The sequence below is a fragment of the Desmodus rotundus genome, chromosome 9 (assembly GCF_022682495.2).
Source record: "Desmodus rotundus isolate HL8 chromosome 9, HLdesRot8A.1, whole genome shotgun sequence".
In the NCBI taxonomy this organism is placed as follows: Eukaryota; Metazoa; Chordata; class Mammalia; order Chiroptera; family Phyllostomidae; genus Desmodus; species Desmodus rotundus.
The window spans coordinates 105612790-105639641 of record NC_071395.1 but is presented as its reverse complement, the minus strand read 5'-3'; the positions used below and the strand labels follow the sequence as shown (position 1 = coordinate 105639641).

The window sequence follows — 26852 nt, the reverse complement described above, 5'->3', positions numbered from 1 at the left end:
CCCCTCCCCCACCACACTGTTAAGCTGCCAATCGCCCCACACCTCCACTGTACCCAGAGTGGGACTGTGCCCACCAACATCATATAAGAGTTTTTATTAATTCTGGTTCCTGCGGCCCGGTTCTATCTCTGTAGCATCATCCATCCGCCCTCCCGGAGCTCCGCACTTGGCTCCCCGACCCCGAGCTCAAGGAAACCAACAGAGGAGGCAGAAAGGAGAAATAAAACTTATTAGAATTTAATTCTTGCCCAGTTGTCCAGGGCCTTCCTGGCCTCTGGACGTGAGGTAGTCACTCATTTTCTCCTGGGGAGGAGAGGGATCAGAAATACCTTCCAGATTTTTATCAATTCACTTTAGGGCTCCCTCACACCCCCTCCCATCCTGCGGCTTTTTTTTTGGTCGTGCAAACTGTAAGCCTGGAAATGATCACGGTTGTTGCGGTTTTTGGTCTAGACAGAGTAGCATCCAGTAACTCCAACTCCTTGGGACCGTCACCCTCCTCAACACAGCCCAGCGCGCGAGACAGCGGGCCCAGGGCCCCCAGCCTCCCCTGGCCCCGCGGGTGTTGCGCCCCAGATCCCCCCGCCGGCTGCAGGGAAGACGCCTGCGCAGTGCGGCTGCGGGGCGGTCGTTGTCCCGGCGCAGCTCAGCCCGCTGCGAGCATCATGGTGGAGGAGGTGAGGCTGGAGGAATCCTCCGGCGCGGCGTGGGCCCCGACCCCCGGGCGCGCCGGGACCACCAGCGGGGTGCCTCGCCCCCGCTGTGCCACCCTGGCCAGTAGGCGCCCCCAGCCCGGCCGGAGCCCCTGTGCTCCAGGCCGGGCCTTGTCGGGTTGCCCAGTCGAGTCCCGGGCTCCCCTAGGCCCCTACGCGGTGCTGGGGTCAGCCGTTCTTTCGGGTCTCGGGACAGGTGAGCGCCCTGATGAAGGCCACGGTCCTGATGCGGCAGCCCGGGCGGGTCCAGGAGATCGTGAGCGCCCTCCGCAGGGGCGGAGGAGACCGCTTACAGGTACCGCGGGGGCGAGGTGGGGCCTGCAGGTCGGGGCGTCTTACGCGTGTGCGTTCCCGCGTGGCTGCGGGCACCTGCAAGCCCGCAGCCCTTAGAAATGGACAGCAGGCTGAGGGCAAGCCATTGGTTCGCCCGTTTTCCCTTGGGGGAGAGCCCACCTGCCCCAACGCCTACATTTCAGATTTCTCAGTAAGGTCAGGCAGCTTCCTCTAATTAGACAGCACCCCACGCCAGGCCCTGAGGCCTCATTTTGCACACTAGCCCGGGTCAGCGGGCTCCCCAAGAAGTTGCAGATATGGAGATAGGTGATAAAGGAAGGATCCAGGGCATCGAAATGGGTGCTATCGAAAGAGCCAAAGGGGCCTTGATTCTTCAGCGTCCCCCACCCCAGCGGTGGCCCTCGTCAGGGTTGGCACTGTATTACCTCGGATTAGCTCTCCCCTCCCTCGTAGCCCTCCCTGACTCCTCCAGGGCTTTGCCTGCAGTCTGGGCACTGAGCGCTGTGAACCCGTCTCCCCAGGCTGACGCAGGGCCGCACTGGACCGAGTCTGTCCGCGCATCATCTCTCTTTTGCGTTTTAGGTCATTTCCGATTTTGACATGACCTTGAGCAGGTTTGCATGTAATGGAAAGCGATGTCCTTCTTCCTACAGTAAGTCACACACTACCTTGCTTTGCTGGGCTTGCCGAGCGGATGGGCGGCCTGTAAGGGGCGAGTGAAAGGCGCTTTGTGTTTTTGCAGATATCCTGGATAACAGCAAGATCATCAGTGAGGAGTGCCGGGAAGAGGTGAGGTACTCCCCCTCTTTGCTCAGCATGGCTACCGTATATTATTACTTCAAATGGCTCTTGGTTAGGACCAAAGATTCCAGGATAGAGAACTTAGAAGATTAATTAAAAGAAGTTTTTTTTTTTTTTTCCTCCAGTGAACCTCTGGTCTTGATACACGGGGACGTCTTTTCCGTGTTGGCCAGGCCCGATAGTTACTAGCTGCAGTCTGGACATTAGGCCCACTGCTCGTTACAGAGTTTACAAGAGACGTCAGTGTTTGTCATCCAACCCTCCCACAACTTTGGGAGGCGAACAGAACCCCCATCGCCTCCCTCTGACAATTGAGAAGACAGGTTTGCAGAGGTTGAGCAACTTACCCAAGGTCACACAGCAGGATGCAGGGTTCGGCTTTCCCCTAGATGTGATTCTGTCCCCAACTCTTTCCACTACGCTATGCTCTTCCCTCGAAAATGGCTATTAACTTTCTTGGGTAGGCAACCAGCGTCGAGAACAACTTCTGAATCAGTGTCAGCCTATTGTACATAAGATGCATGCAGATATCATAAAGCCATCCCTGTGGCCTTGGAGTCCATTTTCCTGTGTTTCGCACTCTGCCCCTCAGGGGCCCCTTTGCCAGGGCAGAGCCCTGCTAGCTGGCGCTTCCCTGCGGGTTGCTGGGCTCTTTGTGCCGAGTGGCTGCAGCACTCAGTGTTTCCGCTGTGTCGTGAAAGTCACTGCGTGGTGGGCTGAGGGGTCTGTTGCTCTGTCACACTGGTGAGCCCTTCCGATGCTCGGTCACGATCGCTCGGTATTAGGACGGGCAGTACGTGATAGATTGTTCTTACATTTCTAAAACCTGTCTTCCGGAAAGCCCCTTGCCGCGTAAGGGAGGCTCTGGCTCCACCACTGACGACTTCTCTCGGTTCCTAGCAGACCCAATTGATCAGCTTCCAGGAAGCTGCCTCCCACACGTAAAAACAGTAGCTGTGATTGCCATCTCTCAGATAAGGAAGCTAGAGAAAACTAAGGGGTTTTTGTTTGTTTGTTTTTGGGGGGGTTTTTTGGTGTTGATAGACTCCTGAAAAAATTACTAAAGCAACGTTTATATATAAGACCTTTTTCTTCTTTAAAAAAAAATTATGTTCTTCTGTTGAGTTCCATTATACTTTTAGAAAAATGTTCTTTCACCACCACCACCACCCCCCCCAAAAAACCCCACACACTGAGAATACATTTCAGGAGCTTTCTGCCCTGGTGAGTCTGTGATCTTTGCATTCATCCTCATTTGCACCCATGGTCAGGGACTCTTGATTTCATAATCCTCTGAGACCGTGCACATGTTAAAATTAAAATCCCATACCCAGTCACTTCCCATCTTTATGGGCACTGCCACTGACTGGCCCTGCGTGACACGTGATCCCTCTCCAGGAGATGGAAGGTTCTGGCATGTGGAAGGGAACTGAAGCCAGAGGAGGCACCTGGTGGTGGCAGTGTGATGTCATCAGAGTCATCGGCTGACATGCTGTGTCCCAAACTACAGTCCTCTAGTTCCACTTTTGTGATTTGGGTGGGGGGTTTTTTTGTTTGTTTTTTGTTTTGCCATATCTATGTGTTACTTTTACTAAGTATCTTTTTAAAATTGACCTGCTTAAAAAAATCCGAATGCGATTAACTACAAAAGAAAGAAATAATCGTTGTGAACGCATGAGTTGGATATGCTAGTTTTTTGGTTTGGTGTTTTTTTTAACATACATTAAAACAAATCCACAACTAACAAAACAAAGTGTTTGTCCATGTATTCCCTAAAGCAAGCTCGCCTTCCACCTGAGAGAGCGCACCGCCTTTTGGGAAACGGCGTTAAATCAGTTTGTAGTGGTTAAGCCCAATGAGTGAGCTAGTCAAATAACAACAAGACCCAATCACCCTCTTACCTGATAGCAAAGCCCTTTACTCAGTAGATCCTTAGACCCCTCTGCTGGGTGGGGGCCGAGGAGCAACTAGCGCTGCGGATCCAGTCCCTCCCTGACAGGAAGTTGCACCAAGTTGCACAGTCTCGGTGATTTTTTTCTCAGGCCAAACTGTAGGACTCTGCTGGGGAAGACTCGAGGGACTAATGGCTTTTCTCCTCCTTTGGTTGCCCCAGCTAAATGCGCTCCTTCACCATTACTACCCCATTGAAATTGACCCCCACCGGACCATCAAAGAGAAGTTGCCTCACATGGTGGAGTGGTAAGTGGTGGTGCTGGTGCTGGAAGCTCCTGGCCCTCGCAGTGCTCTGGTCCAGAAGGGGGCCTGCTTTTCCTGGGCTTCCGTGGGATGACGAGCTTCCTTACCTCCCTGGATGCTTGACGGAATGCCATCGGAATGCCATCCTACCAGCTGTGAGAGCCAATTGTCCAGGCACGGCTGGAGCCCTGTGGCTGCTGCGAGAGTGGGGGCCCACCAAGAATCCTTGGGATGAGTTAGAAGCCCCTTTCTCTGGGGGGGGGGTGCGCTGGGGAGATAACCTTCCTGTAGAAAGCAGTGTCACTGGACAGGGCCCCAGCTCTGCAGAGTGGGGCCATGGAGGGGGGCGGTTCAGAGACCTTTGACTTTAGCAGTTAACTCACCCACCTCTCGCCTCTCGGTTGTGTTGCTTTTTCTTTTTTCTTTTTTCTTTTTAATGGACAACTAGGGTTCTCCAGGGAAGGGCTCTGTGGAAAAGGACGAGGCCACCTCCATTGTCGATACTTCCAGAGGGGACTTGGCCCTGGAAAGGGAGAGGTCACTTTAGTTTCTTTGTGATTGAATCTGGGGTTTTGCGGGGTGTTTGTTTCTAGGTGGACCAAAGCGCATGATCTCCTGTGTCAGCAGAAGATTCAGAAGTGTCAGATCGCCCAGGTGGTGAGAGAGTCCAATGCCATGCTCCGGTAAGCTGCTTGCTCTGGGAAACGTTTGAAGAGGCTGGGGAGGATCGGAGAGGAATTAGCTGCCGGGAGAATTAGAGGAGACCTGGCCCCGTGAGCACCAGAAGTGGGGAAGGTCCTGCTTTTCCTCCCTGGATAGAGCTGAAGGATTTTGTACCCTTGGGTGCTTCCTAGGAAGCAGTCTGCTGGTAGCGGATGTGGTGTGAATGTGACCAGGGCTGCCTGTCCGAGAACAAGCAGCTCCTCGCTTATTTTTCCCAATGGTAAGAAGGCCTTTAGCCCTGGCTGGTATGGCTCCGTGGATTGAGTGCCGGCCTGCGAACCAAAGGGTCACTGGTTGGATTCCTGGTCAGGCCCATGCCTGGGTTGCAGGCCAGGTCCCCAGTAGGAGGCACTCAAGAGGCAACCACACATGGATGTTTCTCTCTCCCTTTCTTTTTCCCTCCCTTCCCCTCTTATCTAAAAATAAAGAAATAAATAACCTTTTTTTAAAAAGTTAAAAAAAAAGACTTTTGGGGTCACCATGGTGACTGGTGTTCTTTATCCAGACACGGGAGTTGGCTGGCCTGGGACCCTCCATCACTGGCGGCCTTCACAGAGCAGCAGCTTCTGCTGGGGCATCTTTACTGGAGAAGAGATGGGGGCACGTGGGGGAAGGAGTAGGCATGGGTGTCTGTCCCTAAGGACTGTGTGTCCTAACTGTGGGGACAAGCTAGCTCATGTAACGCTGAGACAGCAGAGATGTGTGCAGACCCAGTAAATGCCGGGCTGGGTCAGTTCCTCGGAGAGCCTGCCCCGGGGTGGCTGCCTGGTTGATTCTACAGCTGACCCTGAACAAGAGTTTGACTGTGGGGGCCCACTCGTACGTGGGTTTTTTCAGTACATACACAGCTGGCCCTCGGAGTGTCGCATCTGTGCATCCAGCCAGCTGCAGACCGAAAACAGTATTTTCTCTTCTTTTTCCACAGCCAGATCACTCTCACATCCTGAAAACAGCATTTTCAGCCTGCAGTTAGGAGTGCGCAGACGCGGAGGGCCGGCTGTATGCGTCGAGCTGTGCCATTTTATATAAGGGACTTGAGCAGCCTTGGATTTGGGTGTCCGGGGGGGTTTTGAAACCAGTCTCCCTGCAGATACTGAGGGACGCCTGTAGTTCAGTTTTGGGGAAGTCAAAATTTATACCTGGACTAGAGGCTGGGAAAACTGGTTATTTAGTCACAGAAAATTTAGCAACGTGGTCACCTGCAGTAATGTATAAAATAGAAAATGTGCCTAATTAATTGGATGACTAAGGAAACTAAGGAAATTTCCAGGCTCCCCCCCAAAAAAGGTTTACAATGGACTTTCAGCTGCATTGGGGGTCAGTACCTCTTAACCACCATATTATTCAGCAGTTCACTGTAGAACAGAAACAACAAAAAATGTGTAGATCCATTCACATGAGGTTCAAGGACAGGCTAGGCTCATCAGTGGTGACGTGAATTCAGAATAGGGGAGGATGGCATTGACTGGGAAGGGACACAAGGAGACATTGATCTGGTTGCTAGTTACATGGGTGTAAATATATGTCAATATTAATTGAGCTGAACACGTAAGATTAGTATACTTTAGCCCTGACTAGTGTGGCTCAGTGGGTTGGGTGTCATACCACAAACCAAAAGGTCACCGGTTCAATTCCCGGTCAGGGTATGTGCCCAAGTTACAATTCCGTCCCTGGCTGGGGGGTGTACGAGAGGCAGCCGATCGATGTTTCTCTCTTGCATCGATGTTTCTCTCCCTCTCTTCTTCCCTCCCTTCCCCACTCTTTCTAAAAATAAATAAAAATTAAATTATTAGTCCACTTTAACCACATGCTGTATGTATTTTATACCTCAATTTACAATGTTTTTAAAGAAACCTGGAAGTGTGTGACTCGAGTAGAAAACAAAGGACAGTAGCAGAGGCAGTGCCGTTTCAGAATCCATTCATCTCTTTCCAGGGAGGGCTACAAGACGTTCTTCAACACTCTCCACCAAAATAACATCCCGCTTTTCATCTTCTCCGCGGGCATCGGGGACGTACTGGAAGAGATTATCCGCCAGATGAAAGTGCTCCACCCCAACATCCACATCGTGTCCAACTACATGGATTTCGACGAGGACGTGAGCCACGGCTCTTCCGGGCTGCACGTGGGCTAAGGGGTGGGAACTCCTGCCCGAGTACTTCACCCCAAGCATTAAGCCTATCCTGGGGAGGAGAGGAAGAGGAAGGCATGCTGGCTTCTTTGTCCCCGGGCAGCTGTTTATTTATTCATGCCAGCTAAAGACAGTCACTTGGAAAGGACCTGCTCTTTGATGTTTGGCCAGCAGTCAGCTCTCTGCCACGGGGGCCCTAGTCTAGGGCTCAGCCAGGCCCCCACGTCACTGTCATGGGTCGCGTGCCATTCCAGGTCCTCAAGGGCTTGGACTTCGACTTGTTTTTCTAGAGCCAGAGGTGGGCTGTGCTGACTCACCCACGGTCTAACTGCTTCCCCTTAACACCAGTGGCCGGAGCGTCCACGCCTGTGCGCTGTGGTTAAGGACGTGGCCCGAAGTGGGGCTTGTACACTTGTCACAAGCTTCACGCTTCCACCGGAGTAGGTGACCGACAGTCTTTGGTGGCTCCTGTGAGTTTACAAGTTTAAACCAGGGGTTATAAACTTTTTCTGTAAAAGGCCAGCAGGTATCTTAGGCTTTATGGGCTATCCAACCTTTGTTGCAACTGCTCCGCCCTGTCTTGCAGAAAAGCAGCCACAGACAAGATGTAAATAAACGGGCGGGGCAGTGTGCCAGTAAAACTTAACTTACAAAAATAGTTCAAGTCTGGCCCACGGGCTCCACTGTGCCGAGCCCGAGCGTAGACTACAGTGAGGTGTCCATGTTTTCTATGGCTTTCAGGGCTTCCTTTCCTCTGTGTCAGGGACAGTGGTGAACTGGCCCTGGATGGGTCCCTGTAGCCCTTCCATCTGTCTCTTTTCCTGATCATTTAGGGTTTCCTGCAGGGATTCAAGGGCCAGCTCATACACACCTACAACAAGAACAGCTCCGTGTGCGAGAACTCCAGTTATTTCCAGCAGCTTCAGGGTAAAACCGACATCCTCCTGCTGGGAGACTCCATGGGGGACCTCACGATGGCCGATGGGGTTCCGGGCGTGGAGAACATTCTCAAGATTGGCTTCCTAAATGACAAGGTAAGTAGGGGGCCAGGACTTCCTCCTTTGCAGTTTGCTGCTCCATCAGTTTCTATTAACAAACGCTGATTGAACACCTGAGCACCAGACACCGCATGGAGCGGTGGAGGTTCAGAGGTGAGACACAAGCCATATTCTCCAGGAGGATGTTCCATGTTCTCGGAGGACAACAGGAGATACCCAGCGGCTAACGGGGTGGGAGACAGGGTGGCGCCAGCCGTTTCATTGGGGCCCACACCCGCTGGGCGCTCGCCATATGCACGCGGCATTGACCCGCTGAACCCTTACAACAGCCTTTTGAGGAGTGACCTCTGTGCCATTTGACAGATGAGACAGGCGAGGAGGGCAAGTAACTTGCCCAAGGAGACCTTGTTTAGGATGTGGCGGGGCTGATTAGCAGTCCTCCTGAATCGTACCTGTCCGGCATGGTTGAGACGGGAGACGTCAGTGTTTTAGGAGGTGGGTTTCTGATTTAGAGATGAAAAATACAAGGACAGAGCAGCGGCCGCCTGGCGAAAACAGTGTGGAGTCGGGCTGGAAGGCCGTCAGTCCTCACCCTCAGCCAGCACCTGCCTGAGCCCCCAGAATGCTCGGGCCTTGTGACAATTCAGTCCAGATACATTAGAGCTAAGGTCTGGTTTTTACATGTTAATCCTGATTACTGTCCTTTTGACATTGACCCCAGGGTTCACCGTGGCAGACTATGCCCATTGACATCTGTGTCTCCAAAAGGCAGGCCGTGACCTTGAACTCCTCTAGGGGATTGTGGCTTGAATGCACCCCTCCCCCAGCCCCAGGTGCTTGAGAGGCAGACAGTGGGCAGAGGGCAGAGCATTTCGGGGACTCTCAGTCTCCCCATCCCCTGGTAGGTGGAGGAGAGGCGGGAGCGCTACATGGATTCCTACGACATTGTGCTGGAGAAGGACGAGACACTGGACGTGGTCAACGGGCTGCTGCAGCACATCCTGCACCAGGGGGACTGGCTGGAGACGCAGGGCTCCTGAGCGCGCAGGCCAGTCCCTGCGGCGTGTCGGGGAGGGGCGCCCCAGCGGGGGGCTGCTCTGCTGTGAGCCTGGTGTGTACCGAGGACAGTCCACAGCACCCACGAGCTACTGGGCCCTCACCCTCCCCTCCTCCTTTCCCTGACGCATTCCCTTTGGGTCCTTCAAGGCCTGAGGGAGGCTCTGCCAGGTGGGAGGCAGCAAAAGTCATTCCCGGTGAATGGGACCTGCAGGGTGTTCGCATTCTGGGGACCGTTTGGTGCAGGATTCTTTCTTTTCAAAAATGCTTAACATGAAAAGCTGTTCTTCAACAAATCGAATGTGTGAAGCAGGTCAAAATAAAAAAAGTTAAAACCAGAGGTGTTCTGATTTGGGGTTTGGGGGTGCAGAGCCTGGATCCTTTGGTCCTAGAGGTGCAGGAACCTCCTAAAAGCCACTAGGGCTCCACGGAACAGAATTTGAAAACCACCAAACTAGCCCAGAAGGACCCCTGAGCACAGCCCCAGTGCGTCTGTGGTGGTCAGGGTGAGCAGGTGGGCTTGCAGGGGTATGCTTCGGACCTGAAACCGTTTGGCTTTATTCTGATACAGCCGTTGAACTTGAAATTCAGTTGGAATCAGGTGGGTCTGACCAACCCTGTCTGCAGAGCCCCTTCTTCAGATCCCCAAAGGGATCTATTTGGGTGGCGACTTTCCCTGGTGCCCTCCGCTACCACCCTTGCTCTTCTTGTGGGTCCAGGGCCACTGAAATGGGCAACTTGAGGGGGGTTGGGACCAGGCACCTGTGGCAAAGTAAACTAGGGGTGGTTTCTGCTGTTGTTTTGCATTGCTGGGCATTCTTCACAGCTTTTTTTTTTTTCCTTCTCCCCCCCTGCTGACTTACGCTCAAGAACTAGCTGAATTCTCTCTAGGGTACCTTTTGAAGAAAAAAAATGTAGACCAACCAGTTTACTTGGCATTTTCTTAGCCTGTCTCAGAGAAATCAGCCCCTCATCCGAAGCTGGGAGCCACAGCTCAGTCGGGGGTTTCTGAGCAGAGCTGGGCCTGCCCTGTGCAGCCTGCATGTGGGTTGCCCTGTTAAGTTTTAGCGAGTGGTTGCCACCTAAGGCTGGGTCTGTAGCTACTGTCAGACCCTGAGGTGCCTCTGGGATGCTTTGAGACCAGGGAGTGGCCATGGGGACAGGTCACATCTCTCAGGGCATCCTGGGCAAGGAAGTGGTGCTTGTGGAGTGACCAGTTCTGCCATTCTCCCCCGAGCACCTTCTCCAACCTCATCCTGGAATAGTTCGGGCCATCTCCACCACATTGGCCAGAGTCCAGCAGGGCAGGTGACGGCAGATGGCCTGGCTGGTGGCTGATGCCAACGCTTTCCCCCGACACCAGAGATCTGAACTCAGTGACCTTTCCTCTGACAAACAGGAGGATCGGGCGGGTGGCGATGGTTGGCAGCCAGGAGCAGGGGAGGTGGGAATATCATAGCACTGGAAATGATCTCCGTCAAAGAGGAATCCATCCTCTGCAGTTTAACCTTTGAGCTTCATCTGTCCTGTTTGAGGTCAGGGACCTGTCTTTCTATTCACTTGGGACATTAGGAGACAAGGGTCATCTCTTCACACCTCCACTGCTCCCTACTCTCCTTCTGGCAGACTGGGTCTCCTGGTCCAGGGTTAGGACCCCATGTTGGGCATCAGGGAGGCAGGAACCTCTGGAGGGAGGAGACAGACTTAGGGACACAGTGTCTTGAGCTGACAGTTGTGGGGACAACCTGCTGTTCCTCTTTCTTCCCAATCTTTGAGTCTGAGGGCCTCCCCCCAATGAAAGACCACTTCCCGAGGCCTCTGGTTTAGTCTTTTATTTGTCACAAAGGAAAAAAAGAGATCCAACACCAGTTTAGCCTTTTGAGGGTGCAGAATTCTGCCCACCCTGTGCACCCTGCAGTCCCCAGTGTGCCCTCCCGTTTATCTCGGCTCCAGACCAAGGACTTCGTTTAGTAGCCCTAGGACCCAGCTGCGTATGTTTCCTCACTCGTTCTTTTATTTTCCTCCTCTTCCTCAGTCCCTTAAGTGAAGGCAGCCTTCCTTAGGGATGAAAGGTCACACTAAGGCCAGCCCGGATATGCAGCTCCTGGGGGCACCCCAGCTGCGAGGGGGGATGGGCCAGGTGGGTGGGGACGTACAGTGTGTGAGGGCTGCCCTCCTGCAGTGCCAGCCAGAGCTGTGGGGGGAGGGCGGGGGTCCTGCCAGCCCTGGTTCATGCTTCTGGGAGCTGCCATGACAGAGGAGAGGGGGCAGGACTGGGGATGGTGCGGAGAAGTACAAATAGAGGGAAGTTTGAGGAAATAAAGAAATGATGAGCTCTGTGGAGGCCAGTGGTGACATGACAGTGTGGGGGAGGGGCCCGCAAAGGCCTGATCCATCCCAAACCTCCACCAATCCCCAGGTTGGCTTTGTGTCTCCAAAACTCGTGAAGGAAGCGGTGTGGGTTGGACGAGAAAAACCGAGTAGAGGTCTGTGCTGTGGATTTCACTCGGCTGGCAGGGAGACCAGAGTCATCTCCTCTGACTGCTCCGTAGATGCTCTCAGACCTCATCCCAGAAGAGGGGCGGGTGACTGCTGGAAGTCAACGCCCCTGCCCACTGTCCCCCAGAAGTGGGCACTTGTGTCTGGGCCTAGGCCCCAGCTCAGCCCTCAAAGCTCCTCATGAACCAGCTCCTGGTCCTCGTCAGACTTCAGCTTGAGCTCCTCGGCGGTGATCTTGCCGTCCTGGTTGCGGTCCTGGTTCTGGAACATGTCGCCTATGGTTTTCTCCCAGTCCTGCCCCGGCAAGAGGCGCCCTTTGCCCTCACTGACTTGAGCCTTGATGAAGGTGGAGAACTGGGGAAGAGGAGAGCCGGGGAAGGTGGGTGTGAGGAGCAGGGCCAGGGCTGCACGTTTGTGGGGACAGAAGGCAGGGGCAAGGAACCTAAGGACAGGGACCCAGCCGAGGGGCGAGCACAGACAGGAGGGTGGACACGCACCTTGTTCTTGCTAGATGCCACCATGCAAGGGAGCTTGTGTTGGCGCAAGAGCGTGGGAACGGTTATTTTAAGGACTGAACTCCTCACCCACCTCCTCCGCTGGCACCTCGCCGTCTTTATTGAGGTCTAGGTCTTCAAACAGGTTGGTGGGAGGGTCCTCATGCCACACAAACAGGTAGCCTTCGGGCAGTCCCTCCTCCCGGGACACCAGCTCCACCTCAAACAGCAGCACAGCACTGCCAGGGACGCCACGGGCTGGAGGGAGGGAGGGACGGAGAAGAGAAGGAAACAGTCCCGATAGGGCCAGAGGCAGGGCCTGGCATTGCAGCCTGCCCAGGGTGCTCCCCTGCTCGCAGGCCTCCCTTTCCCATCCTGGGAGCAGGAGAGGGGGCTGGGTGAGGTGTTTATAGAACCATCTGTCAGGGGCAAAGGGGTGGATCAGGCCTGTCTCCACCTCTCACCTCCGCTCTCCCCATGTGCCAGGTGTGGGGGCACCACAAGCTGCCGCCTCTCCCCCACACACATGCCCTGCAGGCCCGTGTCCAGGCCTTCGATCACCTTCTTGGCCCCCAGAGTGGCCTCCTGGGGGGCCCCATAGTCATGCCTGGGAGAACAGCAGATTCCTGGTCAGTCCTTCTTGTCCCCCAGCAGTCCACACCCCATCGTCCCCCACACCCCCTACCCCCGCAGGTCACTCCTCCTGGTGCCCAACCCAGAGTCCAGGGCCCAGCAGCTCAGAGATGGGACACCCTTCTCATCTTGCCATTGCCCCCAAAGTGTGGCCTTGAGAATTCAGCTCCCCTACTGCCAGCTTCACCCTCCCCCCACCAGGCCCACCCCGCTGCCCAGCCGCAGCCCTGCCCCAGACGCACGAGGAGAAGAGCCTGGTGCCGTCCAACAGAGAGCAGTTGTAGTGGTAGCGAACGAAGTCCCCGGTTTTGGAGGTCTCATTGCAGATCTCCAGGGGCCGCGACAGTGTCTTGATTTCCACGGGATCCGCAGGGTTGTGGAAGTCAATGACGTGGACGTCAAAGATCAGCACAGCTGAGCCAGGGATCTTGTCTCCTGGGACCAGAAGAGGGCAGTGGGTCAGCTCGGAGTCTCCGAGCGCCACTCCAGGTCTCTGTGAAACCGCTCTGGGGTTTCCAGCCAGGATGGGATGGGACAGGATGTGTGGTCACGTGACCAGTTCTTCTAGGGAGCAGGGGAGGGCCGGACCGGCCAGTGAGAAAGCCCTTCGCACCGCCTCCCAGTAACTCACCCAGCTGATCAAGGTGATCAGTCCCGTTTTATAGGTGAGGATGCTGAGGCTTCCAGCGAGGCTGGGTCTCAATCCAGGTCTCTCTGCTTCCCAGGGCTGTGCTGTTTCTGTTCTTCCATAACCACCCCCCTCCCCAAACCCAGGGGTACTTCTCTCCCATGGAAGAGGAGAAGTGGGCAGACTGCCCTGGATAAAAGGATGGAGTCCACCTGGCAGGAATGGAATGGGTGACCCGTTTTTGTGATGAGAGGGGCAGAGCGAGGAAGGTCGCTGAGGGGCTCAGGAGCAGAGCTGAGGTACCACAGGCCTACCGGTCCCGTTCTCCCCGTAGGCCAGGTGCGGGGGGATGGTGATCCTCCGGCGCTCCCCCATGCAGGCGCCCTGCAGCCCCTGGTCCATTCCCGGGATGATGTAACCCTGCCCCACGTAGGTATTGTACGTGTGGTTTCGGGAGTAGCTGCAGGACAAGGCGGGGAGGCCAGTGAGGAAGTCAGGAAGGCCCCTGCCCTTGCCGGCAGCTCAGAGCCACCCCTGGCTGATGAATAGGTGACCCCAGCTCCTGGCACTTTCCTTCCCGACAGCTTCTTGCCTTGCCGCTAGCCCCACCTCCCCTCCTCAGCAGCCCCCTGACCTGGAATCGAAGAGGGTGCCGTCCATCAGTGAGCCGTTGTAGTGGTAACGCATGAAGTCGCCGGCCACGGCTCTGCGGACACAGCCGGGTGGTAGCTCCAGGGTCTCCAGCTGGACCCTGTCCTTCGGGTTGTGGACGTCGATTAGTAGGACGTGGAAGACCAGGGAGGCCTGCGGGGGGATCACAGTCCCTGGGGAAGGGATAGGCTTGAACCATACAGGTGGAGAGCAAACCCCGGCTCCTTCTTGCCTCAGGAAGGCCTCTGTGGGAAGCCTGCCCAGAAGTTCTAACCCTGCTCGCCAGAGCCCTTTCCTTGCCCTCAGCAGCCCTGTTTCTCCCCCTGTGAGGCCTGAGCTGGATTTCCCCCTGGCCACCCACCCACCCCGAGCCTTTGAGTGAATCAGAACGTGGCACCCTGTCTTAATGGTCACCAAGGGCTAGGTTTCATTCCTACTGGCCTCCTTGGCTCGGTGCCCTGGTACAGCACACAGCCCGGACAACTGCATGGGGCAGCCTGCTTCTGGAGTGTCCCCTGGAGTCCTCGGCTGCCCTTACCATAGCCTTTCTCGCCGTAGGCCAGGAACGGAGGGATGGTGATCTTCCTTCTCTCTCCAGGACACATGCCCAGCAGCCCCTGGTCCATGCCTTTGATCAGCCAGCCGGAGCCCACGTACGTGTCATAAGTGCCGCCTTTGCTGTAGCTGCAGAGGATGAGGCAGCGGTGATGCTGCTGGAGTGGGGAGAGGATGGGCCCTGGACTTCCTCCCACACCACAGCCCCAGCACCCCAGGGCTCCCTCCAGCCCTTACCTGGTGTCAAAGGTGGTGCCGGCCAGCAGCGTGCCATTGTAGTGGTAGCGGACGAAGTCCCCGTCCTGGACCATGCGGGGGCAAAAGGTCGGGCGCAGCAGGGTGCTCACCTGCACAGAGTCCGCCTTGTTCCACACGTCCAGCAGGACCACGTCGAAGTAGAGCGTGGCGTCCGGGGGAATGAGCCCCGCTGTGAGGGCCAGACAGCAGGAGCTCAGCCCCCCTCTCCACCCTTCTGGTTCCCCTTCTTCCTGATCAAGCTGTGATCCCACCCAGGCCCCCATTATTGTTATTTCCTTTCCTCCTACCACAGGGGCAGGAGACAGACACTGCGGTCCCAGACCTGCCGCGGTTCACGCTGTGGAGTTAACCTAGTGCAAGTCACTCTCCCTCTCTAAGCTTCGGTTGTTTTGGCCACAGGGTCCTTGGCTCCACCCCTGGTGCCCTCCTTTCCCTCGCCCCACCCAGCCCCTCTCACCCACGCCGATGCTGCCGTAGCCCAAGTGGGGAGGCACGATGAGGCGCCGCCGCTCGTTGACGCACATGCCCATGAGACCTCGGTCCATGCCAGTGATGAGACGCCCCACACCCACCACGATGGCCACCAGGGTGCTTCGGTCGTAGCTGGGGGGGCAGAGGGGACGGATGGGATACCGTGGATTCAGTACACGCAGCCGGAGGCTTCCCTCTGTCCTGGTCACATACACACATAGGCACATACACACACACCTGCATACACAACCCCTCTCTAAACACAGGTGTCAATCCACATGCTCCTCACCTCCCTCCGAGGTCAGCATGACCTCCAAGTTAAGAGGCTGGACTGTTACAAAAAGGAAGTCCCTGAGGAATCCAGCCTAGGGGCGGGTACAGGCCTGCCTGTCGGCTGCTACTACCTGCTGACAGCGAAGGAAGGCTAAGTACCTCCCGGAGAAGAGGGACATTTCTCGAGCATTTAGGATATACTGATTAAATGCTTGGCATTTTATTTTTTATTTTTAAATATTTTATTTATTTATTTTTAGACAGAAGGGAAGGAGAAAGAGAGGGAGGGAAACATCAACGTGTCGTTGCCTCTCACATGCCCCCTGCTGGGGACCTGGCCCAGAGCCCTGGCATGTGCCCTGACTGGGAATCGCACGGAGACTCTCTGGTTTGCAGGCCTGTCCGTGCTCAATCCACTGAGCTACACCAGCCAAGGGCTAAAGGTTTGGCATTTTGCATTCATGATCTTATTTAATTCTTTCCCCTGTGAGGTGGACATGATGGTTTTCATTTTTCTTATAAGAAAAAAATTGAGACACTGTTTTCCTTTCTTTATGAGAAAGACTGCTTTCCTTTTTCTTATGAGAAAAACTTGAGACTTGCCTCACTCAAGGTCACAGCTTGTATGTGGTCGGCACAACTGCAAAGCCCCTGCCTGTGCCTCTGCACTGTGGATGAGCCAAGGACGAAAGGAAGGGGAAGCAGAGCTGGTGGGGGACTGGGATTGGGTTTCAATTCTGAAAGAACCTATTCTAAAACTGCCATGGCTTTTATTTATTTGTAGTTACAGTTTTCATTTATTTTAAGTTTTCAGAAGTTAAGGGAAGCTGGGAGGTTGGTCAAAGGGGGCCATGGATGGTAGAAGTTTTCTAGGCTCAGCACTGCATAAGCTGGGCCCAGATTGGCTCCCAGAGCCCCCACCCGGGAAACCATCCCCCAAAGCCCCGCCCCTCCCCTACTCCTGGCAGGCGAGGGCTCTGGACTGCACCGCTGGCAGCTGCCTACCCCTCATTCTGCCCACTGAGCTGGTTTTACCACTGGCCTGCTTCCTTCACGGTGCCCTGTGAGGGCCCAAGTGCCTGTCAAACACTATCAGGGCATCTGGACCTCCCCAGGGTCAAGGCTAATGTGTATTGAACCCTTTTGGACTTCCAGGCACTGTGTCAAGTCCACTTTCATTCATCAGCTTGTTTGAATCCTATCATCAGCCTTAGGCAGTAGGGACTTGCTTTTTTCCAATTGTTTATAATAATTTCTATTTTTCAGATTAAAAAAAAAAGTAAAGCTTCAAGAGGCAAAATTTCTTATCTATGGTCACAGCCTGAATTTGAACCCAAGGTCCTGGACTCTGGAATTTGTGTTCTTATCCAGTATACTGCCTGTCCTCAAAGCCACGGCCATTAATTTCCCCTGGGCCGACTTGTGTGTTTTGGGGAAGGGTCTAGGAGGAACTGACTTCTTGGGGTGTGGTGTGGGGGTTTGTGTGTGTCACTGAGACCCAAGGTTCAGCCCTGCCCTGCCCTCACCAACAAAAGCGGACTTGCCAGAGCTCTGGATCAGCCCAGAAGCTGGTCTCTCAAACCCCAAGGCTGGCAAGATGGGCAGCAGCCCTGGCCTGAGAGCTAAATAAGATGGAGGGAGGTGGGGGTGCAGGGAAACCCGGAGAGAGAGGTGCGCAAACCCTCTGAGGGTGGTACGTCCGACCCGGTGACACGTAGACAGGGTCCCTACACATCCAGACCCGTCCTGCTGTCTTGTTATAATGCAGGCTGCTTAACTGAAGGCTGCCCCTAGCTGCCACCCCCTCCAAAAGAAAGCTCCACTCCCTCTTCTCTGATCACAAAGGCACTGAAACCTGGAGGGAGGCGGGGTGGGTGGGCATGTGGGGGTCCCAGGCTGAGACCACTGGAGGATTCACATATATCAGAGACCACGCTCTTCCCCTCAACCCTGTGGACGAGAATGTCCGCCTCCCGGTGTCTTTAAGTGAAGGAATGGTAAGTAGAGCGGTTCACCCTGATTATCACGTACTTTGGGAAATACGAGGAGCTTGTGTGAGAGAAATTGGGGTCCTTGGAGAGGCAAAGGTTTGAAATTGAGAGCTGCAATTGGAGGGAGTACCTGAATGCAGAAACAGCTTTAAAAGGGCAACAAAACCCCCAGGGACTAAAAGCGCTCCGCAGGGAGGAGTGGTGAGTCTGGGGCCACCCAACCCATTACCTCGAGTCAAACTTCTTGCCATCCTGGAAAGTGCCGTTGTAGTGGTAGCGCACAAAATCCCCCATCTGCACTTCCCTGGGACAGGCCCTGGGGATGTGGTACCTCTCGATGACCACGTCTTCCAGGGGGCCCCCGGCCGGGCTGGCGCGGCCCAGCCCCCTCCCCACAGCCTGCGAGAGCAGCAGCAACATCTGCAGCAGTGGGGGCCAGAGGAAGGTGTGGCTGGGGGACCACGCCGGGAACATGGTGCCTGGAGCTGGGACGGCGGGCAGTGAGGGCGAGAGAAAGAAGGGCCGCCACCAACCTCCTTCCCCCCCTCCCCTACTCTCCAAGCTGGCTCCCCCTCTTCCTGTCCTCTTTCCCCACCCCCGCCCTGGCCGGTCCACGTGGAATGGGGGCTGGGGAGACTGAGCTGGCGGGGTGAGGGCGGGGATGGAATAGGAAGAGAGGGCCAGGCCCAGAGTGTTGAAGACCGAGGAATGTATCACAAAGAACTCCAGATTCCGTCCTCTTCCCCCCACCGGCCTGAGAGACCTGGGGCCTAGCTGGGAGGGGAGGTTCCAGAAAGATGAGAAGTCCGAGCTGACTCCCAACAAAAAAAAAAAAAAAAAAAAAAAAAAATCCTCCGGAGCCCCCGGGGTCCTAAAGCCAGACTGAGTCATCTCTTGCTTCTCTTGCTGGCACCCCCCCTCCCCAATCAGAAGCCTCTTCAGGGCGCTGGCGAGGCTTCACAGTCTGAGGCTGTCCCCCATCCCTACTGTCCCACGGACGGCCTCTCCAGCCAGGCACGAGGAGCTGATTTGTCCTGCAAAAGCTGGACTTCCAGAAGGACTTTCTGACGTGGGATGGAGATCCAGTAGGAGGAGGAGGTGCGAGTGGACGGTGCGCAAGACGGAATCAGGTGTGCGCCTCCCCAGCGCGGGCTAGGGGAGCACTTGGAGCGAGCCCTTCAGAACTGGGCGTGGGGCGTGTGCAGAAGGGGCGCTGCAATGAACGGAAAACTAGGTCCCAGGGTTTGGGCAGAATAGCAGGAGGTGGCACTTCTTTCACGACCTTAAGGTTGGGGGTTGTTGTCTTTGTGTGGGGAGTTTTCTAGGCTCTCCAACCTTGTGGGAAGCGCCCCCCAAAATCTGTCGAGGAGAAGTCCCAAGCACTGGGGACCAACGCAGGAAACTGAGGACACCATAGAGCCCTCTGAAAAGGGGAGGCGCAGCCCTGTGCCCCTCTGGGGACCTGACCTAGGCCACTAGCAGCCTGGCTGCGTCAGAGCCGGGCGCTAAGACCCAGCGGGCACGCGGGCTCGGCCCCTGCCCGGGCGGCCCGCCTGCCGGCCCGGCGCCGAAGCTTTCTCCGCTCCTTGAGCCGGCCGGCCGGCGCGGTGGGGGCATGGGGAGGACGGCTTGGGTGCTGCTGTGGCTGCTGCTGGGCAGCTCCGAGGCGCAGTACGAGAAGTACAGTTTCCGGGGCTTCCCGCCCGAGGACCTGATGCCGCTGGCCGCGGCCTACGCGCACGCGCTGGAGCAGTACGAAGGCGAGAGCTGGCGCGAGAGCGCGCGCTACCTGGAAGCGGCGCTGCGGCTGCACCGGCTGCTGCGGGACAGCGAGGCCTTCTGCCACGCGAACTGCAGCGGGCCCACGCCGCCCGCCGCCTCGGCCCTCGGGCCCGCGCCCGGCCCCGACGGCGGCTACCGCGACGAGTGGGCCCGCGAGCTGCGGCTGTTCGGCCACGTCCTGGAGCGCGCCGCCTGTCTGCGGCGCTGCAAACGGACGCTGCCCGCCTTCCAGGTGCCCTACCCGCCGCGCCAGCTGCTACGTGACTTCCAGAGCCGCCTGCCCTACCAGTACCTGCACTACGCGCAGTTCAAGGTGGGTCTCACCCCCGAGTCCCCTGCCCGCTCCTGGGCCCTACTGGGCCTCGTCCCTCCCAGCCGGCGTCGGGTTTCCAGTCCGTTACGGCGAACCGGGTGCTGTCATCGATCCCCAAGCCCGCTTGTGCGCACAGGACAGCGGGCTCTGGCCCTACTGACCCACTCTGTCCCCACCCCACAGGCTAATCGGCTGGAGAAGGCGTTGGCCGCGGCCTACACCTTCCTCCAGAAGAACCCCAAGCACGAGCTAACTGCCAAGTATCTGAACTACTACCGAGGGCTGCTGGACGCGACCGAGGAGCCCCTCACAGACTTGGAGGCGCAACCCTACGAGGTGGGATGCGGGGGCAGGGCTGGCCCTGAAGCGCCTCCCTAATCCGCCCATAGGACTGGCAGAGGAGGGGAGTGTTGGATTCCCCTAACCCCCGCCACGCTCTCCTCCAGGCCGTGTTCCTCCGGGCGGTGAAGCTCTACAACAGCGGGGATTTCCGCAGTAGCGCAGAGGACATGGAGCGGGCCCTGGCCGAGTACCTGGCTGTCTTTGCCCGGTGTCTAGCCGGCTGCGAGGGCGCCCACGAGCAGGTGGACTTCAAGGACTTCTACCCTGCCATAGCAGGTACCCCCACCCAAACCCAGGGAGCATCCTTCCCAACCACCGCTGGGCCCTGCTCAGAGCAACTCAGGCCCCTTAGCACATTTATGGAGCACCTACAAAGAGCTTTGGAGGTAGTCAAAAGTCAGTGTCACCCCCCACCTCTGAGAGCATGGAGCATGACAATGGAACAGATCCCCAGCCACTGGGTGTGGAAGGACCGAGTCACGGGTGTCCAAGGTGCTGGGCATCGGTGGAGAGAGGCAATGACATCCCAAGAGGCATCCAGGGAGGTTGAGTTCACAAACTTCCCAGGCAGAGGTCAACGCAGGTGACCTCTGAGATGCCCAACGCAAAGGTGCCCGGCTGAGATGGGAAGCAGCCCAGCACTTGGCACCAAAAGCAGTTTGTGGCCAGAAATCACATATCTGGGGGTCCCTAACTGCTGGGGTACCTCAGAGGGAAGCAAAAAGGGCTCTCCTGAGCTTTTCCATCTGGGCCTCAGTCCCCCTTCTAAACCTCACCCGCCACTCTTCAGAGAGCCAAGCTGGGGTGGTGAGTCAGCCCTGTCCAGGGTAGCCTTCCGCTGCCCGCTTCTCTGGCCCTCCTGCCCTCCTGTGATCGCAACAGGCTCTGCAGGCAGAGCTGGGTCTGGAGCATCTGCATCACCCTGTCTGGGTTGTTCAGCACACCGCCAGCGTCTCACCACTGCTTCCTACCCACAGATCTCTTTGCGGAATCTCTGCAGTGCAAGGTGGACTGTGAGGCCAACTTGACCCCCAATGTGGGTGGCTACTTCGTGGAGAAGTTCGTGGCCACCATGTATCACTACCTGCAGTTTGCCTACTATAAGTGTGAGCCTCCTGCTGGGCTTGGGGCGGGGGCAGGCAAGACTGGGGGAGCATCGCAGAGCCACGGGAAGCCTTCCCTCAGAATTGAGGCCCCTGGGTGGTGGGAGGGTGATGGCGCTGGTGGGGCAGGTGAGAGGCTCATGGGAGAGAATGGAGAGCTGCCTTGGGGGAGATTCCAGGGCCTCTTGAGTAAATGACTAGATAGCCAACAACTGCAAGCACTCGACAGTTTACAAAGCTCTGCCACATCTGTTTCTCTCTCGCTTGATCCTCTGGCCACCCCCTGCAGCTGCCATTACCAGACCCATTTCCCAGATGAGGAAACTGAGGCTCGTAGAGGGCAAGGGGCCATTAGTCACATAGCTAATAAAAAGTGGCACCAGGACTTAAAGCTTTCCTCATTTGAGGGAGATCCTGGCCTCAAGCAGGGCTGGGATGGCCAGTCTCCAGGGTTCCTGCAATGCAGAGAGGCCACGATGCAGAGGCTGCACTCGGAGTGGAGGGGCTGAGGACCAAGGGGCCAGGAGACCCTTCCTGGGTCCAGTTCGCTAAGAAGTTGAGGGCCTCTAATTCCCCAGGGACATTATTCTCCAGCTGTGTGAGCTTGAGCCGTTTACCCACCCTCTCTGGGCCTTGAATTTTTTTGTCTGTAAAACGAGAGTGACAGTGACATTGAGTCTTGAATGAGGGCCTGGCATGCAGGAAGTGCCCAATTCATCCTCGCTTGTATTACCTTTGGGTGGGGTGGGATGCCCACAGGTGTTCTGGAAGACGGCTAGGGGGGCCAGGGTGCTGCACTGCATCGGGAGGTGGGGGTGGGTAGGTGGAGGTGGGGCGGTGCCAGGGCTACCCCTCACCCCTCTCCTGTCTGCAGTGAACGACGTCCGCCAGGCCGCCCGCAGCGCCGCCAGCTACATGCTCTTCGACCCTGAGGACAGTGTCATGCAGCAGAATCTGGTGTATTACCGCTTCCACCGGGCTCGCTGGGGCCTGGAGGAGGAGGACTTCCAGCCCCGGGAGGTGGGCATCGCCTTTCAAGGCGCTCTTGGGACCCTGTGGTTTGATAAAAATGTCTGGCTTCCTCGGAAGGCAGGATGGGAAGTGAAAAGAAAAGATGTGGGTTGCGATTTGAGTCCTGGGTTTGAACTCAGCCCCATCAGCTACATGGTCCTGGGAACACTGCTGACCCTTTCTGAATCTGTTACCTCACCTGCAAAATGGGGCTGGTACTACCTGCCTTGCCAGCACAGCCTGGGATGTGGGAGGTATAGAAATACCTGTTCGTTCCTGCCTACTCACCTCTCCACCCTCATCATCCTCACTACTGGCCTTTGCCCTTCTTCTTCCCCAGGGAACCCCAACCTGGACCAACTGAGAAACCCCTTGGGGGGTTGAGGGCAACACTGGCAAGTAGGGGACACGTGGTGCCCTTGCTCGTTTCCTTGTCAGTGGCAGACGTTGCTCATCAATCGAGGAGCTCCTTCTCATGGAGCCCTCAGAATCCTTCTTAACCCAGCACTCCCAGCAGCTTTGATTTTTCAATCAGCATGACAGCTGATATCTGTTCCAGGCTCCTTGAGCTGAGAAAGGGCCAGAGAACCCACGTCCTAGGAGCTCTGGCTCCTCCGCCATCTGGCAGCAGGGTCCAGCTCACCTCACTGTCCTTCCCTCCTCCCAGGAGGCCACGTTCTACCACAACCAGACGTCTGAGCTGCGGGAGCTGCTGGAGTTCTCGTACATGTACCTGCAGTCAGATGATGAGGTGAGTGGCCCCCTGCCCTCCAGGGCTGGGCGGGGAGGATGGAGACCACTGGGTCTTCCTTGGGCCACTTTGGCAAAGTTCAGCCTGGCAGTCAGCTGTTGTGAAGCAGGAGAGATTCTTCTGTCCCTTATCTACACCTGCCCTTGTCTCCCTGCTCACGTGCCCCTTCCCTGTATGTCTGAATCATGCCTCCCCTGGGCCCAGCTCAGGGGGTGCCTCCTCCAGGAAGCCCTTGCCGTATGCCCTGGCTGTGTTTTCTGGGCTTGCAATGCCAACTCTGACCCTCCGTGCCTCCCTGGACCCGGACTCACTCGAAGTCCTAGTCCATCCCACCCCGGCTCCCTTCTCCGGCCCATCCCCTAGAGAGCTATGCTCCAGGACGGGGGACCAGGTTACTCCCAGCTTTCCCACAGCAGCTGGCACGACAGGGCTGGTGCTCAGAAACTGAGTTTGAGTGAAGGAATGAGTGCAGGACACCAGGAAGGACCACAGCGTGTTACATGGATTCTGAGTGAGGGTTTGAGAACTAAATTCTCTCAGCTGTTCCTGCTCAGGGCATCTTTATTCACCCCCTCCTTTGTTCTGGCACCCACGCTCCCCTCTTCGAACATGGGGACTGGGTCTCCACTCTTAGCATCCAGGTTGGTGCTAGCCAGACTTGGCTCTACCACTTCCCAGGTGGGCCAAGTCTCACATAGCCCTCAGACTTCCATTTCTTCCTCCATTGACCAGGGAGAATAATGCACATCTCACAGCCTGTGGGTGGAATTAAATGAGATCATGTTTGTAAAGAACTTAGTCCAGCGCTGGCCTGTAGTAGGTGCTCGGCAAGTAGTGGCCACTTTGATTGCTGTAATGCGTGCTGTTTGCCAGACATCGTGTTTGGGGCCGGGGTAAATTGGTGAGAGGCACAGTCCCTTTCCTAAGTGGGGGTGGAGGGAGAGGCACAAAATCCCTCTCCTTGTGGGAGAGGTCAGCACAGGGGCCCCAGAGGACCCCCTGACCCAGCCAGGGCCATAACAAGGGCTGCATCCTGGAGCTGATGCCTGGGGCCAGAGGGGTACACAAGAGCTGCTATTCACGCACTGGGCAGTAAAGGCGTCCCTGGCTGGGAAGAGCACAAGCAGACGGTGTGCACGGACTAGTGGCATTCTTGAAGGGGTATTCATACTTAAAAGGCGGGCTGGCGAGGGGGTGATGCTATGCTGACACTGAATCTTTGCTGGTGGGGCCCCAGGTACCTATTCAAGGAGGGAACAGCTTGGGAGGAGGACTTCGTGGGTGAAACCCTTGCACTGTTCCAGCCAGAGATCTTGAGACAGAGACCGGGAGGGAGGACCTCTTGGCCAGGGTGGGAGCTGACCCAGGTTTGTGCCCTCTGTGATCTGGTTTCTCCCCCACCTCCGGGGCTGCTCTAGATGGAGCTGGAGGAGACAGAAGCGCCCTTGGAGCCCAAGGACCACCCATCTGATGCCGAGTTTGAGGGGGAGGGCGACTACGAGGAGGGCATCTATGCTGACTGGTGGCAGGAGCTGGATGCCAAGGGCGATGAGGCTGAGGCCGGTCAGTGACGTGAACTGTGGTGGCAGTGTGGGGAGGCAGCCTGGGGTGGAGGTGGGGGACCGCAGGATCCAGGCACTGGACTATAGAGGCAGGGGAACATGTATTGCGGATGCTGGGACCCCCTTCCCCTGGGGCTTCCAGGCTGTTGGCAACCCCTGACCCATTCTGTGGGGGGGGGGGGGGTGGCATCCTTCCTGGGAGCAGGAGCCAACTGAGACCTGGTCCTGGGGAGCCTTACTGCTGCCTGCCCCACCTCCCCACAGGACAGCACCCAGACACCTGCTGGGAGTGAGTGGGGGCTCACCACAATGCTTTCCTTCCCTTTGCAGAGCCGGAGCCGGAACTCGCATGAGAAGAGGACCATCCCTGCACCTCTCAAGAGCTCGGGAAGCCAGGAACTGACGGGACCACCCTCACCAGCCTGCACGGCAGCAAGAAGTATTTATTAAAAGCGTAAAATGGACATAGCTGACCAGGCGCCATCCGGTCCCACCTGTGAGTGCCGCTCCACGGACCCCTCCTGCCTCCTTGCCAGGTCGCTGGACCCCAGGACAGCGGCTGGCAGCCTGTCCTCCTCCCAGTGAACTTCTGGGGGAGACAATTCCAGCTCCTCCTTGTTGGGGGTCTCAGCTCAAACTGCAGAGACAGAGGAGGGGCAGCTGGCTTCATGGAGAATGCTGGACCGGTAGTCCGGCGGCGGTTCCTGACACACTGACTGTGGGTGTTCAATAAATGTTTCTTGTTGAATAACAGGGCCTCGGGTCCACTCTCTCCTGGGCTGTGTGGTGAGGGTGCAAATCCTTCCCTCACTCCCTCTGCCCCCATCTCCCCTTATCTGTAAACATGGAGGCTGGTGAGGGGACACAGTCGCCTCTGCAGACCCTGGGTGTCTGCGACTGTGAGGAGCCACACTTGTCATTGCAACTGGCCACCAGGGGGCGTAAGGACGCAGGTCCCACCTTGAATCCTGGGAAGAGTAGTTGCAGATTTCTCAGATGGGATGTCCTGTGTGTTCCTAGTTAATTCAGCATTGCTTCCCTCGTGGAATGTGCGAGTGAGAGGAAGGGGCCAAGGACATTTACTTCCGGTTTTTACTTTCCAGGCATTGGCCCAGGTTCCTTGGAGTTAGAGTGGGCACTCCCTGCCCGCTCTGCCGATTCTCCACAACACAGCCAGCCTCTCTGCGGCCAGAGGAGCCCTAGGACTACAGTTTGGTGACTTGAGACTTCGTGGTGGCAGCGGGACTGTCAGGCTGTCTTGCCCAGTCTCGACTCTAGTGGGGCAGAGAGTCCAGAAATGTGGGGGTGAGAGGGATGTCTGGTGGCTGTTGCCCGGCCGTGTGACTCACCAGTGTCCCCTCCATGTTCCACAATGGGGGAGTAGGGGCAAAGGGGGCCTCTTTGGGAAGGGACCCTGGGCCAACGCCTGCCAGGTGGCAGTGCTGCCCCACTCCCAGTTTGTGGCCTCCTACGGGCCAGCTGGTAGAGGAGCCTTCTCTGTTACTGTAGGGTGGAGCTAAAGCTGAGAAGCCTAGTTTTCAGCCACCACACTCCTACTTCCCCAGAGGTGCCAGGTGACCTGGCCTGGGCCCTGCCCATCTCTGGCCCATGAGAACTCCCTACCCCACCCCAGATGAGGGTGGGAAGGCCAGAGTCTTGAGTCTGGAGCACAGGTGGGCGGGGTCAACGGGTTGAAGGTGACCTCACTTCTCCCTCCATCCTCCCTCCTGTAGGCGGGCCTGCAGTGGTAGTGTCTCTTGAGAGCTCTCAGGTGCCAGGGTGGCCCAGCCCAACCCCACCCCTTTCGAGCTGCTGTGTTAGCTCCTAGCAGGGCTCTGCCCCCTCTTGCTGGGAGGGGCTGTCCTCTGGGGCTGGCACTTCAGAGGGTGGGGAGCAGGGATGTGCTGGAGCGTGCCTGTGTGATTAGGAGCCTCGGAATCGGAATGGGTGGGTGGGATCTGAAAGTGCTGGTGTGCGGGAGTGCAAAGGTCTGCGTGTTGGCATGTTTGTGGCTGTGCGAGGCTGGGTGTATGTGCCTGTGTCAGAACATCCTCCGCGGCAGTGTGACTGAGCGTGTCTCTGCACATGCGTCCCTGAGTATCCCTGTGCATTTGTGAATATGAATCTAGGGGGTTTCGTTCACTCACTCAGAATGTATTTATCAAGCACCCCCTGGTGCTGGGCATATACCAGTGGGCAAAGCAGGCCAAGCACTCTGCCCTGGTGGAGCTTGCATTCCAGTGGGGAGACAGGCAGTAAACAATAAATGTTAAAAGATACATGAGATACATAAGATGGAGAAATAGAGCTGAGTGCAAGGATGGGGAGGACAGACGGGATGCAGTTTTAGAAGTGTGTTGATGCATACGTCCAAGTGTGCATCTGAGAAAGGCGTCTCTCAGTGTGTGTAATGAGGGTACTCCCTGGGAGCACAAGCCTGGCCCCTCTCCAGGCACCAGTCCCCCAAAGAGGGCATCAGCCCAGGCCTTCCCAGCCAGAGTGCCATACTCAGCTCCTCTTTCCCAGGCAGCGTCAGCCCCTCCTCCCTCTCCCCCGTGCCAGCCTCTCCCCGAGCTGGGCCAGCTCCCCAAACCGGTGAGACGGAGTCCCAGCAAGTCCCAGC

The 26852-nt window shown here is 56.7% G+C and overlaps 3 protein-coding genes across 3 annotated transcripts; 2 read left to right on the top strand and 1 right to left on the bottom strand.

Moving 5' to 3' along the window:
* The first annotated feature begins 607 nt into the window (after positions 1 to 607).
* NT5C3B (5'-nucleotidase, cytosolic IIIB) lies at positions 608 to 9048 on the top strand. Its single transcript, XM_024553846.4, has 9 exons — positions 608 to 677; positions 910 to 1008; positions 1590 to 1659; positions 1750 to 1796; positions 3922 to 4007; positions 4598 to 4687; positions 6663 to 6825; positions 7692 to 7892; positions 8762 to 9048. The coding sequence occupies exons 1-9, from the start codon at positions 666 to 668 to the stop codon at positions 8894 to 8896; spliced, it is 903 nt and encodes a 300-aa protein (XP_024409614.2). The 5' UTR covers positions 608 to 665; the 3' UTR covers positions 8897 to 9048.
* Positions 9049 to 10739: 1691 nt separating this feature from the next.
* Positions 10740 to 17921, bottom strand: FKBP10 (FKBP prolyl isomerase 10). The gene is made up of 10 exons (XM_024553842.4): positions 17595 to 17921; positions 15088 to 15233; positions 14610 to 14799; positions 14356 to 14501; positions 13801 to 13990; positions 13481 to 13626; positions 12781 to 12973; positions 12370 to 12512; positions 12000 to 12163; positions 10740 to 11765 (listed from the first exon to the last, which is right to left on the bottom strand). Exons 1-10 carry the CDS (start codon positions 17837 to 17839, stop codon positions 11580 to 11582), a joined length of 1749 nt encoding a protein of 582 aa, XP_024409610.1. The 5' UTR covers positions 17840 to 17921; the 3' UTR covers positions 10740 to 11579.
* Positions 17922 to 18883: 962 nt separating this feature from the next.
* On the top strand, positions 18884 to 24980 carry P3H4 (prolyl 3-hydroxylase family member 4 (inactive)). Its single transcript, XM_024553978.3, has 8 exons — positions 18884 to 19460; positions 19644 to 19796; positions 19907 to 20078; positions 20780 to 20908; positions 21780 to 21925; positions 22584 to 22667; positions 24086 to 24230; positions 24560 to 24980. The coding sequence occupies exons 1-8, from the start codon at positions 18981 to 18983 to the stop codon at positions 24580 to 24582; spliced, it is 1332 nt and encodes a 443-aa protein (XP_024409746.2). The 5' UTR covers positions 18884 to 18980; the 3' UTR covers positions 24583 to 24980.
* Positions 24981 to 26852: the final 1872 nt, after the last annotated feature.

Bases quoted from the DNA above. Each gene is read 5' to 3' on its own strand.
- FKBP10 (XM_024553842.4), bottom strand. From the start codon at position 17,839: ATGTTCCCGGCGTGGTCCCCCAGCCACACCTTCCTCTGGCCCCCACTG. The intron at 12,974-13,480 runs GTAGGCCTGTGG...TTCTGGTCCCAG, and splicing joins CTACGGGGAGAACGGGACCG to GAGACAAGATCCCTGGCTCA. The intron at 12,513-12,780 runs GTGCGTCTGGGG...CTGTTCTCCCAG, and splicing joins GGCACCAGGCTCTTCTCCTC to GCATGACTATGGGGCCCCCC.
- NT5C3B (XM_024553846.4), top strand. The intron at 1,660-1,749 runs GTAAGTCACACA...GTGTTTTTGCAG, and splicing joins GCGATGTCCTTCTTCCTACA to ATATCCTGGATAACAGCAAG. The intron at 6,826-7,691 runs GTGAGCCACGGC...CTGATCATTTAG, and splicing joins ACATGGATTTCGACGAGGAC to GGTTTCCTGCAGGGATTCAA.
- P3H4 (XM_024553978.3), top strand. From the start codon at position 18,981: ATGGGGAGGACGGCTTGGGTGCTGCTGTGGCTGCTGCTGGGCAGCTCC. The intron at 21,926-22,583 runs GTGGGCATCGCC...CCCTCCTCCCAG, and splicing joins AGGACTTCCAGCCCCGGGAG to GAGGCCACGTTCTACCACAA. The intron at 22,668-24,085 runs GTGAGTGGCCCC...GGGCTGCTCTAG, and splicing joins ACCTGCAGTCAGATGATGAG to ATGGAGCTGGAGGAGACAGA.